Below are 14,644 nucleotides of genomic sequence, written 5' to 3' on the forward strand. Positions count from 1 at the left end.
ATGTATAGAAATCATACATATACCAACAAGACAGTGTACATCACTGTCACAACAGCATTTGTTTTCATTCAAAGGCTTTATGGCTTTAATACCTGGTGGGCCGGTCTCTAGTCAAAATGCCCAATTTTTTGTCCCAGTCCAGCCCTGCGGGTTAATACTGGCAGTGTTACCAGCTGACTGTATTTCATCATCAGCCAGTGTTGTTCTTTATACATCAATATTACCAAAGTTTATCATAAAGCAGCATAGAAAGTATTTACTTGCTTTCAGGTTTCATTCAAATGTTAGTCTTTTCATTTGTTTCCCCACTTTTTTCCTGTTTCAAAATCAAACACCAGTTTGTGAGAAGATTATCTTCTTTTTTTAATAGGCAGATAAAGTTTTGCATTGGCATTGGCTAATTTGCCAATTGTATGTTAAAAATGTTCGAATTTTAATATTCAAAAATGTTTTTGCCCAAAACATATGTGCACTATATATCAGTAAAAATACTATGCAAATATTGCTGTCCTTGAATGCTGAATAAACACTGACAAAGCACTGATTGTATCTCTTGTACTTTATCAACGCAGTATCTAAAAAGTTTGCACTGTAGTGGTTAAAATCTCATTCTAATAAGAGTTAAAAGCGCATTCGATTATTAGGTTTATAGGGTTATTGAATTATGGTTAACGGTTGGTAGAATTTTTTTTAACATTATATGCCAATTACATCTGCCACCCTTCTCCAAATCTGTGCTCCTACCTGGCCCCCCCAACAAAAAATTTCTAGACACGCCACTGCTGGCGACTTTTTCTGGTATTATTGGAGACTTATTTATGACGACTGTTTGACGTGAAAACGCGTATTGCTCTTACTTTCAACAAGCAGCGGTGCTGCCGTGGGCACCTCACCCGTGCCAAAGCACTCACAGGCGGAGTATAGTCCTCCCCAGTATTGGGTAAGTTACTTTAAAAAAGCAATTAATTACTAATTACTAATTACTTAGTCAATATTGTATTTAAAATACTTATCTAATTACTGTGTCAGAAAAGTAACTTAATTACTCAATAAGTAATTTAGCTAAATACTTTTTAAACTCCCTATAAACCTTGAGTGGACAAACAATAGATATTAAACTCTTTAAATAATAAATACATTTTTTTTAAAGACGGAGACTCTACAGTACGCAGCGGTAGCATCTCTTCCACAATGTAGCCTGCAATTATTGTTTTAAGCTCACCTTCAGACGCTTTCTGTGCTGCTGAAGTAAAATCACGTTTTGCTTGCTTAGCAGGAGTTGCCGCGGTGTTATCCATGGATGATGAACAAGGATCACTCAGAAGTGTTCGTCTATGCTCTCGTGTCAGGCACTTCAGTAGATTACTCGTGCTATTAACACCGGCCGATAGTTTTTTCTCCCCAGGACATAGCTTACATATTACTGTAATATTCTTGTCTGCTTGTTTCAGAAAAGTGAAGAGACGGGAATATGTCCATTCAAGGGTGTAGATTTGGTTGTGGGGACGGATGATTCAACCATCGACCCCTGCCCCGTTTCTTATTTTTTCATTTTTGTTTTTGCTTCTTGATAAAAAAAAAAAAGGAGAAATATACTTGCCTACATATGCTATTCTACATGCTTTTAAACCGTTTAAAATTACAATTCATAGTTTTATATGTGAATTATATAATGTTAAATTACTATTAAACAAATGATGACTAAGTATTTCAGGCTTTAGTTTCCTTCAGCCATATTCCATATAAATCAGGTATCATATAAAAATAGCTTCAAATACAGTCATGACAATAAAAGAATATGACTTTAAGGACTTAATAACATTACTTCAGTTATAGTACACCAACATCTCTGACACATTAGCACTAAGGGAACACTGAATGACCTGGTGGGTTTTGTCCATAAAACTACTCATCTAAGATGACCACAAAGTAAAAGATCTCTCAGCAACATTATGCAACATTTTAGGCACTACTGCCCTCTATCAGATCAGTGAGCTGGGATGTTTTACTCTAAACATGAACTACTGTTACAGCAACAGACATGGACTACATGCCCCACACAACAAACACATGCCTGCTCCTCTCGTTAGCTGAAATGAACTGCTGGCATATTTGTTTTACATCTATACTCTCCAGTCTCTCCTGGTGGACATGGCATCACATTATTCATGGTTACATACAATTTTAGACTGATGTGGGCCAAGCCTAGCACCTACTTGCCAACCTTGAGACCTCAGAATTAGGGAGACATTCAAAGGGGCTGGGGGGGATATACATGTACATATATATACAAAAAACTTGAATCTTACAGTGTTTATTTATCTGATAAAATAAGTTAAATGTCACCGTTATTATTGTCCGGCCGGAAACAGGCCGGGGGTGTCCAAATTCAGAGGCTGCGTCCACCTGAGGACCCGGCCGGTAGACCGGAAATGAGCGACTGTGAAATTGGACGGTCTAGCCTTCAGAATTACGTCACCTGCCGTCTGCTCCTTGCTGTCTAAAATATAACCGGACGCTGGCGTAAATGGTCGAATAAACTGCTGTTTTCACACAGCAGTTTATTCAGCTGTGTGAGAACCCCGGAGGAATCCTCCCGAGGGATTAATTAAGTTTTATTTTATTTTATTTAATCTAATAACTTTAATCTCAGCCAAAACGATTTACTCACCAACAAATAAAACACAACTAAAGCACTGAAAAAGGCCAAACAATAACATGTTTAAGTTATTTGACGTTTACACAGCTACATTCTCGCCTGAAAATGTGTTAAAAGTTTATTTTGCGACCCAGAAAGAGTAATAAGAGTAGTGATGTGACGTTCTGTGTCGAGGCTTCAAAGCTTGTGTCGAGTTAGGGGGCGTTTCCGCGATGCGCGTATCGAGGCTTGCTTCATTTATGGGAGGAGCTGAAAATGATGACGTCCGAAGCCTCGCTGCCCGGCTGTACCACGTGACTGGTTCATGGAAGTGGTTCGAACGTTGCCGCGAGCTATGACAGATATAAACCCCTCAGACTTCGTTCAAAATGTTGGTGTTTGATGCAGAGTTGCGGTTAGTGAGAGTTTGGAGACAGTTTGGAGAGTTTGGAGGTTTATGAGAGTGAGGAGAGAAAGTCAGGAGAGAATGGAGCCAGCTAAGAAGAGGAGGATGTCCTCCCCTGTGTGGGAACATTTTGATCTTATTCCTCCCAACAAGGTATGTAAATTTCTACAGAAGATGTATTTTCATAATACTGATGGTGTAATACAATTTATGTTAAGCTGTCTGTACTTTTGTACAAGGTGAAGTGTTTGCTATGTGCCAGGGAGCTGGGATATAACAACAACACCTCATCCATGCTTAGGCACTACAGAGCTTTGCATGAGAATAAGGGGAACACCGATTGTGGAGCAAGACCAGGTGAGCCATCAAATGCCATGATAATATAGCATGCAGTAATGTTACTAAATGATATAACAATATTATACAGCTGTTATAAGTTACGTGTGTGATATTTATATTTGTGCTTTGTTTTTGTTGTCTTTCCTCAGGAGAACAATCTCAAATAGATGAAGACCTGGTTAGCATGGTGATTGAGGACTCCCAGCCTTTAGCATTGTGGAGGACAAAGGATTTAAAAGATTTGTTAAATCATTAAATCCTAGCTATGTTCTCCCCACTAAAAAGGTCATAAAAGCAGTGAAAATTTAGTTTTTACAGAATAAAATGTGAACAGGCAGGACTGAGGCTCAAAGCCTCAGTGTGTAGCTGTCCATACCCCAACCACACCTCACCTCACAGTAAATGATCATTTCCATTTTAAGCATTTCCAAATGATCATTTTCCATACTGCCAGTATAAATATACACAGTATACGGCCATCACTACAATATAGATGTTTTACACACTCCTTTTGTTGTTGACATTCTTATATCCAGGTTCTTCCTTTTTGCTGCCATCCTCCTCTCCTCCTCGCAGCGCAGGTTTGCCGCTCCTGAAACTAAACAGAGCTCCCTGAAAGGCTCAGCCAATCACATTGACCATATTTGTCACATGACGTAGGACTCCAGTAGAGAACGTAATTTAACTCTTTCTGCTCCGCTCGCTGAATGAGACGCTGACAGATCGTTTTTTTCTTACTATCGGGTTTGTTTTTCTTTACTCAAAGAGATCAAATTATTGGTGGGGACAATTCAATAATCGCTGGATATTGGTGGGGACACGTCCCTTCCGTCCATGCCAAATCTACGCCCTTGTGTCCATTTCAAAAAACAGCCACTCGCTTCAGCCGAGTCCGACATCTTCTGCTTTAGAATACGACTATGCAGCAAACTGGCGCGAAATGACGTGCACCTGCACTACAGCGATGTTAAAGCGGCAGAGTTTACTTTTATGTTTAGTAGATAAATTATTGAAATTAAATAATGATATTCAGCGACTTTAATTATTTTACAATGTAACGCAAGTACATTGTAAGTAACTGTAATTAAAATACCTAAAAATGAACAGTATTTAGTTACTCGACTTTTTCAGTGGAAAAGTAATTTAGTTACAGTAACGCGCTACACCCAACACTGGTCCTCCCCCAAACTGCATGCGTCCAAACTGCAAATGAATCGCGCATAAGCGAAGCCACTGCTCCCGCACTGACTGTAACGCAATCACTTCTTCTTTTACTGTTATGCTGTTTTGTGGATCACAAGATTTAAAACTACTTATAAACACACACCCACACACACAAAGTAACTCCACCAGAGTGCCAATTTTGGGTCACTTTTGCTGGTCCAAGCCCGGATAAAGGAGCAGGGTTGTGACATTAAAAAAACAATAATTGCTAAAAGAAATTTAATTTGTAGTTCTAAATAGTCAAAGGAGCTTGCAAAGAAAAGCGTCTGGACTTCTTTAAGTTTACTTGAAGACGTTTCACCTCTCATCCGAGAAGCTTCTTCAGTTCTAAGGTCAAATGGTGGAGAGTCCCAGATATAAACCTAGTGGGAGTATCCCCCCACAGAGGGACAAAAGGACCCCCTGATGATCCTCTAATCGCCTGAGCCAAGGTGTGAAACTGGGTGTGGGTCCCAATCAGCCAGAGTTTCGGGTGTGTTCATTGTGAAACCTGGCCCCACCTTATCATGCGAATTCCTGAGGTCAGATGGCCCAGGATGTGAGTGGGCGTTAAGGCGTCTGGGAAGGGATCTCAAAACTGGATTATAGATGGCAGAGAGTTGGTGTCGTAAACCCCCGCCTCTGTTCAAAGATGGTCGCTCACAGTGGACATGGATGGCTTCTTTCACTCCTCTTTCAAACCATCTGTCCTCTCTGTCCAAAATGTGAACATTGGCATCCTCGAAAGAGTGTCCTTTATCCTTAAGATGCAGATGGACTGCTGAGTCTTGTCCTGTGCAGGTGGCTCTTCTGTGTTGTGCCATGCGCTTGTGAAGTGGCTGTTTGGTCTCTCCAATGTAGAGGTCTGGGCATTCCTCGCTGCACTGTACAGCATACACCACATTGTTAAGTCTGTGTTTTGGCGTTTTGTCTTTCGGGTGAACCAGTTTTTGTCTGAGCGTGTTGCTGGGTCTGAAATGCACCGGGATGTCATGCTTGGAGAAAACTCTCCTAAGTTTTTCTGATACACCGGCTACATAGGGGATGACAATGTTGTTGCGTCTGTCCTTCTTATCCTCCCTCGTTGGTGTCTGGTCTTCTTTTCTGTGCCTCTTTGCTGACTTTAAGAACGCCCATTTAGGATAGCCGCACGTTTTGAGTGCTTCCTTTACATGTGTGTGTTCCTTCTTTTTTCCTTCAGGCTTAGAGGGAACATGTTCTGCCCGGTGGTGTAGGGTCCTAATTACTCCAAGTTTGTGTTCCAAAGAGTGATGGGAGTCAAAGAGGAGGTACTGGTCCGTGTGTGTGGGCTTCCGGTAAACTTCGATGTTGAGTTTGCCGTTCTCTTCAATGTGCACAGCGCAGTCCAGGAAAGGCAAACAGTTGTCCTTTGTGTCTTCCCTGGTGAACTTGATGTTTTTATCCACAGCGTTAATGTGCGCAGTGAAGGATTCCACTTCTTGTGTCTTGATTTTGACCCAGGTGTCGTCCACATATCTGTACCAGTGGCTGGGTACTCTTCCTTTGAAAGAGCCAAGAGCCTTCCTTTCCACTTCCTCCATGTAAAAGTTGGCTACAATAGGTGACACGGGGGAGCCCATGGCACAGCCATGTTTTTGTCTGTAAAAGCCTTCGTTGTATTTGAAATATGTAGTGGTGAGGCAGAGGTCTAACAGTGTGCAAATCTGATCGGGTGTGAAGTTGGTCCTGTCCTCCAAGGAGCTGTCTTCTTGTAGTCGTTTTCTGACAGTCTCCACGGCCTCCGTGGTGGGTATGCAAGTGAAGAGAGAGACTACATCAAAGGACACCATGGTTTCATCTGGATCCAGGGTAAGTTTCTGGACCTTGTCGGTGAAGTCGGTGGAGTTCTTGATGTGGTGTGGGGTGTTCCCCACAAGAGGAGCAAGGATGGTAGCAAGGTGTTTAGCAATGTTATAAGTGGCTGAGTTTATGCTACTGACTATGGGTCTGAGTGGGACAGCTTCCTTGTGGATTTTAGGAAGTCCGTAGATGCAGGGTATGGCATCCCCTGGGTAAAGGCGGTGATATGTAAGGCGGTCAATAATTTTGTCCTTTTCAAAGTCTTGAAGGCAAGCTATAACTTTCTTTTTGTAGCTGCTTGTGGGGTCTCGCTTTAAGGCTTCGTAGGTATTGTTGTCACTGAGGAGAGTAGTGATCTTTGTATGGTAATCTGTAGTTTTTAGGACAGGGGTGTCCAATCCCAGTCCTCGAGAGCTACCGTCCTGCAGGTTTTAGATGCATCCTTGTTTTGACACACCTGAATCAAATGAATGGCTTGTTATCAGGCCTTTGCCAAACTTGATGGCATGCTGAAGAGGTAATCAAACCATTAGGGATGCATCTAAAAACTGCAGGACAGTAGCTCTCGAGGACTAGGATTGGGCACCCCTGGTTTAGGACCACGGTGCATCTTCCCTTATCAGCTGGTAAAACAGTGATGTTGTGGTCTTTGCTCAGGGAAGCGACGGCCTTCTTTTCCTGTATTGTGAGGTTGGATGGAGGGACTTTGGCACTGGAGAGCGTGGCTGAGACTTTCATCCTGATTTGCTCTGCTTCTGTCTGTGATAATTTATTAATCCGTATGGCAGATTCTGTGGCTGTGATGAGGTCCACTATGGGCAACTGTTGTGGAGAAATGGCAAAATTGAGTCCTTTGGCTAATACTCTCTTTTCAGGTTCAGTGAAAATCCTGTCTGAAAAGTTCTTAACCCATTTCTCCTGACTGACTTCAGGTGTGTTTTCTTCTCTGGGTTGTGTAGGTTCAGGATGAGGAGTGTGTGTTTTTGAAAGCAAGGTGTGAAATTTCCTGCGTTGTCTTTCTTTTCCTTTAGAGTGTTGGGCCCGCTGAGCCTTGTCCACAAACTTGTAAACCTCTTCTAAGATTGGAGAGGGTAGAAGGATTTCCAGTTCCTGCAGGGTCTGGCTGATCTTGATCTGGAGGGCATCTATGGTGAAATGGACCTGTCTTATCCTTTCACTTAAAAGGTGATTTTGTGCGCAGCGCAGTCCAGGAAAGGCAAACAGTTGTCCACTTTTGAGATCCCTTCCCAGACGCCTTAACGCCCACTCACATCCTGGGCCATCTGACCTCAGGAATTCGCATGATAAGGTGGGGCCAGGTTTCACAATGAACACACCCGAAACTCTGGCTGATTGGGACCCACACCCAGTTTCACACCTTGGCTCAGGCGATTAGAGGATCATCAGGGGGTCCTTTTGTCCCTCTGTGGGGGGATACTCCCACTAGGTTTATATCTGGGACTCTCCACCATTTGACCTTAGAACTGAAGAAGCTTCTCGGATGAGAGGTGAAACGTCTTCAAGTAAACTTAAAGAAGTCCAGACGCTTTTCTTTGCAAGCTCCTTTGACTACGATGACCTGGATGACTGAGAACCTTCACAGACATGTAGTTCTAAATAAATTTTAAATGCATTTAGGACGTTTTTTACTCACTTTATGTTTCTTCCACAATGCTATTTCCCCTATGGGCAGAAATCTGTGCCATCAGAAACTGAATTTGAATAAGTTAAATTTGAATTTGAATTGCTCAGATTGAATCTGAATTGTAACTTGAATAAATGCTTTTGAAAACTGAATTTGAATTAGTCTAATTTGAAATTGAATTTATGGTTTGAAAATGATCATCACCAAATTGAAATTGAATTTTATATTTTGAAAATGTATTGATTTGCTTTGAAACTGCATTTTATCCTTTAAAAATTCAGCTCTCGAATAATTTCAGTTTCACTTCTCACCATTCAGTTTCAGTTCTACAATTCAATTTCAGTTCCAAAATTCGGTTTTTTGGAACTTACATCCGGTTCCGGTTCAAGCGCAGATTAATAGAACTACGTGATCCAGTAATGCTGCACTAATGAATTAGACTAACTATTCACTTTAGCTAAAGTTATTAAGTTAGCTAAAGAGTTGGGATGCTGTGTAAGACATAAAGCTAAAATACAAAGGTTTGGACACCGTTTTGCATGTTTCCCTACTGTAGGGGTCTCTGCAAGCATACAGGGCTCTGAGAGGGTACAAGATGACAACTTTGGAATTCTACTAGAAACAGTCGATCATATTTGTTTGTCAAAGCTGAATTCAGGGCAAACTACGCTAAATTAGCGTTTTTAGCTAGCAGCTACAATTGACTATGTGCACGAGACAATGCTAACTTCCTGGTTTGAGACCGGATGTGGGGTTGTGCATTTCCGGTAGCTTTACTTTGCGGTCAATCGCTACTGCGAAGATATACTCCAAAATCATGTCCAAAACTCGAAAACGGAAAGATTGCGTTAAGTTACAAAGAGCAGAAGGTGGGAACATTCACCGCTGTTGTGTCATAAAAAAATCTAATGATCAATTTTGATGTTTAAAGCGTTTAGATCGATCAGTTGTTTACATCACTCAACACAAGCAGAACTGCATTACTGCATGCAGAAGACACATCGTCCACATTCAGAAGCACATCTCTGTATAATGACTGGTCTTATGATTTAAACAGGCAAATGTTCAGCATTCAAACTACAGGTGAAGAATAGTCAAACCAGATGTTTCCCCGTTATGTCGATATCAGCTAGTCAAGTACACACCTACACAGCATGTTAACAAACCGTGAAAAAAGCCACACAAAAAATGAATGATTGCTGGTAACGGTTTCTATACATTAGTATTTACGAAGGGTATGTTGTGACTTACCTTCAAAATTACAGCGGTCCCTCGCTATAACGCGGTTCACCTTTCACCTCGCTGTTTCGCGGATTTTTTAGTGCAAGTTTGCATGCTTTTTTTTACGTCACATTGTGTCCTGCGTCCTGATCGCTGCAGACGATCTCCTCCGTGACGTCTCTCCTGTACAGTACAGAATCGCTGCATCGATCGCTAGCAGTGTGACTGCAGTACTGTATGTCCACGAAACGTTTTGCACCGTCAAAAAATAAAATTGGCTACTTGATTTCACCTATCGCTGGTTATTTTTAGAACATAACACCCGCGATAAACGAGGGACAGCTGAGAAATATAACATTTGAATCCCTTTTCTCTTTTGCTCTGAGGCACGGGGGAAAAATATCGACAAGTCGATGAACATCATTTACAGATATATTGGGTAAATGCCCAAGACATCTATAGAAATGTAAATCGCCGCTTGATTCATTCATTTGCTTAACTTGTTTTGGACCGTAAACCAGGCGCGAATAGGACACCGGAAACAAAGCTCCCCACAGGAGTTTCCGCACCGGAAGTAGCATATGCTAACGTGCACATAGTCAATAAGCATAAAAGTTACCTTACGGCTATCATTTGTTAACATGACGCTTGTTCTTATACATGTAATACATTTATTACCAACCTGAGAGTTTATCCGCTGGTCATTCGACATGACGAATGACTTCTGAAGTCTTAATTCAGCTCAAGATGCTGTAGATTCCCGTCAGTAACACTTTCGGTCCGCTAGTAAAACGTAGTTCTATTAATCTGCGCTTGAACCGGAACCGGATGTAAGTTCCAAAAAACTGAATTTTGGAACTGAAATTGAATTGTAGAACTGAAACTGAATGGTGAGAAGTGAAACTGAAATTATTCGAGAGCTGAATTTTGAAAGGATAAAATGCAGTTTCAAAGCAAATCAATACATTTTCAAAATATAAAATTCAATTTCAATTTGGTGATGATCATTTTCAAACTAATAAATTCAATTTCAAATTAGACTAATTCAAATTCAGTTTTCAAAAGCATTTATTCAAGTTACAATTCAGATTCAATCTGAGCAATTCAAATTCAAATTTAACTTATTCAAATTCAGTTTCTGATGGCACAGATTTCTGCCCATATATTTCTCTCTCCAACAATGTAAGTTACAATTACATTGGCATGATCAATTATGCAAATTAGACGATGACGTCATTTAGCGACTTCTAGCGACTTTTAGGACAGCCAATAGCGATTTTCCTTACTGAGGAGTTGGCAACACTGCCCTTTCTGCCAGAGCGATGGTGGCTGAGACGCAGCGGATAAAAGGTGTGAGTGCCTGTCTTAAAACAGGTCATGTTAGCTGCTATTTAACCTTCAGTTACTCTTTATATAGTTACCGGTAGGTAGGAGTCAGACCATGTTTCTTTTTAGCTGAAAAACATTACACCCAGGTAACCTGCAGTGTTGAAAATGTGTTTTCCAACGATGTTTGCTACCGTACAGTCTGTCCTGCTCTGTAGTAAAATCAGCGACATTTGACCGTCCTGTAGCTCCCATTGAAATTTATATAGCCTATTTAAAATCTAAAACTTAAAATTGTCCGTAGCCTAGTGTTGTTACCACTGTCCTGTTTGAAATGGAATGAGAGAAGCTGGTTATTTTGTCATATGTGCATACTAGCTAACTAACTGAATGCCCATTAACCTTATAACTCCTGCTGTGTGTGTGTGTGTGTGTTTTTGTGTGTTTTTGTGTACAGAGAGACAGCCAGGTTCATAATGGATATCGCTAGCCACAGACACAGAGAGACTTGATGAATTTAAGAATATTATGATTTAATAAAGAAATTTGCAGACTTGCACAGAGATGGTAAAATTATGATGACTGATAACGGAGACAAAGACACCAGACGATGATGACAGGGAGGAACAGGGGTTAAAATGCACCAAGGAGACAGTCAGAGAGAACTCGGGACAACTGGAGACATTTAAGGGTGCAGGGACTGACAGAGACAGGGAAGAAGTCTCATCGTGACGAGGATCCTAGAATCGCCCCTGAATTACACCATGATGTCTCTGCCTTTCTAAATGGAGGGACAGTAACTGCGTGTGTATATGTAAGCGTGTAAATACTGCAGATTGATTAACAGTATTTTGTCTCTATCCGCGATTGTAGAAATTCATCTCACGTAAACAATAATGTGGCGCACAGTGTGACGTGAAAAAAGGCACATACCTTTGACGTTGCGTGACAAACTTCGTATTCCTCGTCCACACCTAAACGCAAAAACTGAGTTTTCGAAAATCTCCAACCTGACAGGAGTTTTAAAAAATCTCAGTTTTCGGTGATTTGAAACGCCGTTTACGTGTGGACGAAAGGTCCAAACGCATGCGTTTTCAAAAATACCCATGTAGGTGTGGATGTAGCGTAAAGGAGTAGTTTATTTTATTTCTACCTGTAATTTATTGCAGTTTACTTTTATGTGTTTAATTGTTTACTAAATGTTTGAGGTGTGAAATAAACTGCAATGGGGTTTGAAAACAAATATGTGTGTGTGTGTTTGGGGGGGGGGCTAATATTTTTTTGTAAAACAAAGGGGTGGCTAGCAAAGAAAGTTTGGGAACCATTGCTTGGGAGTCTATTTCAAGTATACAAAAAAAGTATACAAAACATGTTCACTACTCCAGCTGCAAAGCAGTGACACATTCACTACCAGCAGATGGAGACAAACACTTTAAACTGGAAAGCAGGAAATGAAAAACACATTATATTCAAGCCCCAGAACAGAATGACAACATTAAAATAAAAAAATCTTACGATATTTTTGTGAAGTTTGAAAAAAAGGTGTTTCTTATATTTCAAAAACTGACATTACATTTCATTCAGTCAATAAAAACATTCCACATGTTTAAACTAAAATGATTTTATTATTGATTAGATCATTTACAGTGTGTACACATGAAGCTAAAGATGTATGTTAATTATATCAATCTGTGTCTTAACCTCCTTCTGGAACTAATGGTGAACACAAGGGTTTTTCGTTGTTAATTTATACAATATAATAAACATATTATCAAGTTAAGCTTTCTGTTAGCCAAATTTAGTGACAGTTTTCTTGGCTAATGCTAACTGAACTGCTGAGGCAACATGATTGGTCATTTGCAGTTACTATGATAACATAGGAAAACATCTCTTTTTGGCTTGAAATCTGATGAATTCTTAAGTTTTCCTCTTTTGAGTTATTTATTTTTTGTCTGTTTCTGGTCAAAGTCTTTAGCCTGCTCAGGAACACTGCACAACAGTTTCAGTTCTCTGGAAGATATCTCACCACCGCTAAGCAACACACTGAAGGAGTGGTCAGACAAATCTGAATGAAGCTGCTTTGTAATGTTTGCAGTTCGGTTTCATTAACAAGAAACATTCTCAATGTTACAAATACAGAGTAAGCAAGCGATGAAATTCAGGCATTTATAAGCCAGCGATCATTTAGCACAAGACTGTTGGAGTTGCACCACTTATGATGACCAAACCCACTTTAAACTTTCTGTGCAAGATTTAGCAGTAATGAGACGTTTGCACAGCCAGCACCACATGTTCATTTACAGATAATCAGCATTTTAAGAGCAATTTTAAAAAATAATATGTTTAACAAGAAATGTGTTGATGTGGGTTTGATAAGCACAGCTGTTAGTTAGACAAGTTCACAAAGCACCGCTGTGGTACGTTGGGAACCATTGATATTTCCACAAGAACAGATTGACTGGGAAGACTTGGAATAAGAAGACACTCCATAACAGTATCCATAACCAGAGTCATTATAGGTATTCCCACATAAGCATTTTGACTGATTCTGGAGACAAACAAAAGGTTTGAGGTCTGAGCTGGTAGAGCTGATTGTTACTGTGAGTAAGTTTATTCTCTGGTGCTGCCCGATCCTGCTGAAGAATGATAATGAGTCCGGAAAGCTCCACACAACTTCCACTATTTGTGGTGTGGTCATCTGTTGTCCCACATTTCCACCTGGAGTGTTGATCACTTGTTGGGAAACCTTATAATGCTGTTGGGGCGTTTCAATTTTCTTCATCCCAAACAACATTGAATGTTCACTTTGAATCATAACCAAACTAGACTCTGTTGTGACAGAGAAGAGCTGGTTACCTTGGCAGCATAGGCCATAGATATATCCACCCGTCATACTGGCTGCATAAGTGTCGTCACATAAACCGATGGTCCAGTCACAGTCTTTGGAAATACCGATGACCCATCTCTTAAAGTCAGAAACAAGAACTGTACCCTTAATGAGGAACAAGTTGGAAGAACAAAATTTCATCCATTGACTGTAGAAAACCTTCCTGTTGTCTTTGGACAGCAACATGCCAGGACCCAGAGACTGTGGCTCAAAGATCAGGTGTGAACCAGTGGGAACAAGCTCCTGGTGGTGTTCAGGATCAACCAGAGTCAGCAATGATCCCCAGAACTGAGACGCTTGCTTCACCATCTTCTCCCCATTCTGTCTCATCTCCTCAACCAGTTTGTCCCGTCCCCAATAAGTCCGTGCCCCGTGCTCTCCGCTTCCGTGTGTCTGCACTCCCCATGCTCGCTGCTCTCTGGTTTTCCACACTACTCCTGCAGGAAAAGATAAAGCAGCCGCCAAGACACTGAACTACTGTGGGCATACGCACACTAGACTTGACACTAACAACACTAACGTAGAGTCTCAGGCAACGATCCTGCACCGGAGGAAGCTCCATCATTCTCTTAAGTAGCTCCTCCCCGACGAGTCTGATCAGCAGCAGATGTGTGAGGTCCTAGACGTGACCAGCCAGCTGGCAGGGCCGCACCCACAGGCCTGGGAGTGTCACCGCTGCACACACACACACACACACACACACACACATCTACCTATATACACATGCTCACAAAAGCATGGAAAACAGGACAGCAGCACAATGCAGAAAAGATACAATAATAATGTAAGTCCACAACTGCTTAGGGACCCTGGGTCGCTCAGACCCAGGACCCTGACATCTAAGCTCATAATAGAAATAAAAGACATGGGTTACAAGCTGCTTGAGCTCATTGTTATTCTCTGATGCCCACCAATCCTCTGCTGAACAATGACAATGAGTGACAACCACCATTTGTGGTTATTCACCTTTGTTTGGAGGAGAGCAAACCAGCAGCTGTTTTTATTGTTTTTATTTGCATATTGTCAGACATGTTTGCAGAAGAAAGAAATTCCCCGTTTCTAATTAATTTTAATGTCACTGGTCCTTCTGAATCTGCTGTAACAGCTCAATCATACACTTAGTATATTGTGATGTGTTTGATGGGCAGGACATAGAGG

General features: G+C 41.0%; 2 protein-coding genes across 2 annotated transcripts in view; one reads left to right on the forward strand and one right to left on the reverse strand.

Moving 5' to 3' along the window:
- Positions 1-14,644, forward strand: part of homezb (homeobox and leucine zipper encoding b) — a 38,099-nt gene that overhangs the window by 1,342 nt on the left and 22,113 nt on the right. The window lies entirely within an intron of this gene.
- Positions 12,216-14,621, reverse strand: LOC146391137 (uncharacterized). The gene has a single exon (XM_084923997.1). The coding sequence runs from the start codon at positions 13,814-13,816 to the stop codon at positions 12,989-12,991; it is 828 nt and encodes a 275-aa protein (XP_084780123.1). The 5' UTR covers positions 13,817-14,621; the 3' UTR covers positions 12,216-12,988.

The sequence above is a fragment of the Perissodus microlepis genome, chromosome 3 (assembly GCF_051167445.1).
Source record: "Perissodus microlepis isolate ML-2025 ecotype Zambia chromosome 3, ASM5116744v1, whole genome shotgun sequence".
NCBI lineage: Eukaryota > Metazoa > Chordata > Actinopteri > Cichliformes > Cichlidae > Perissodus > Perissodus microlepis.

Excerpts from the sequence above, each read along its gene's own strand:
- LOC146391137 (XM_084923997.1), bottom strand. The coding sequence starts at position 13,816 with ATGAGACAGAATGGGGAGAAGATGGTGAAGCAAGCGTCTCAGTTCTGG.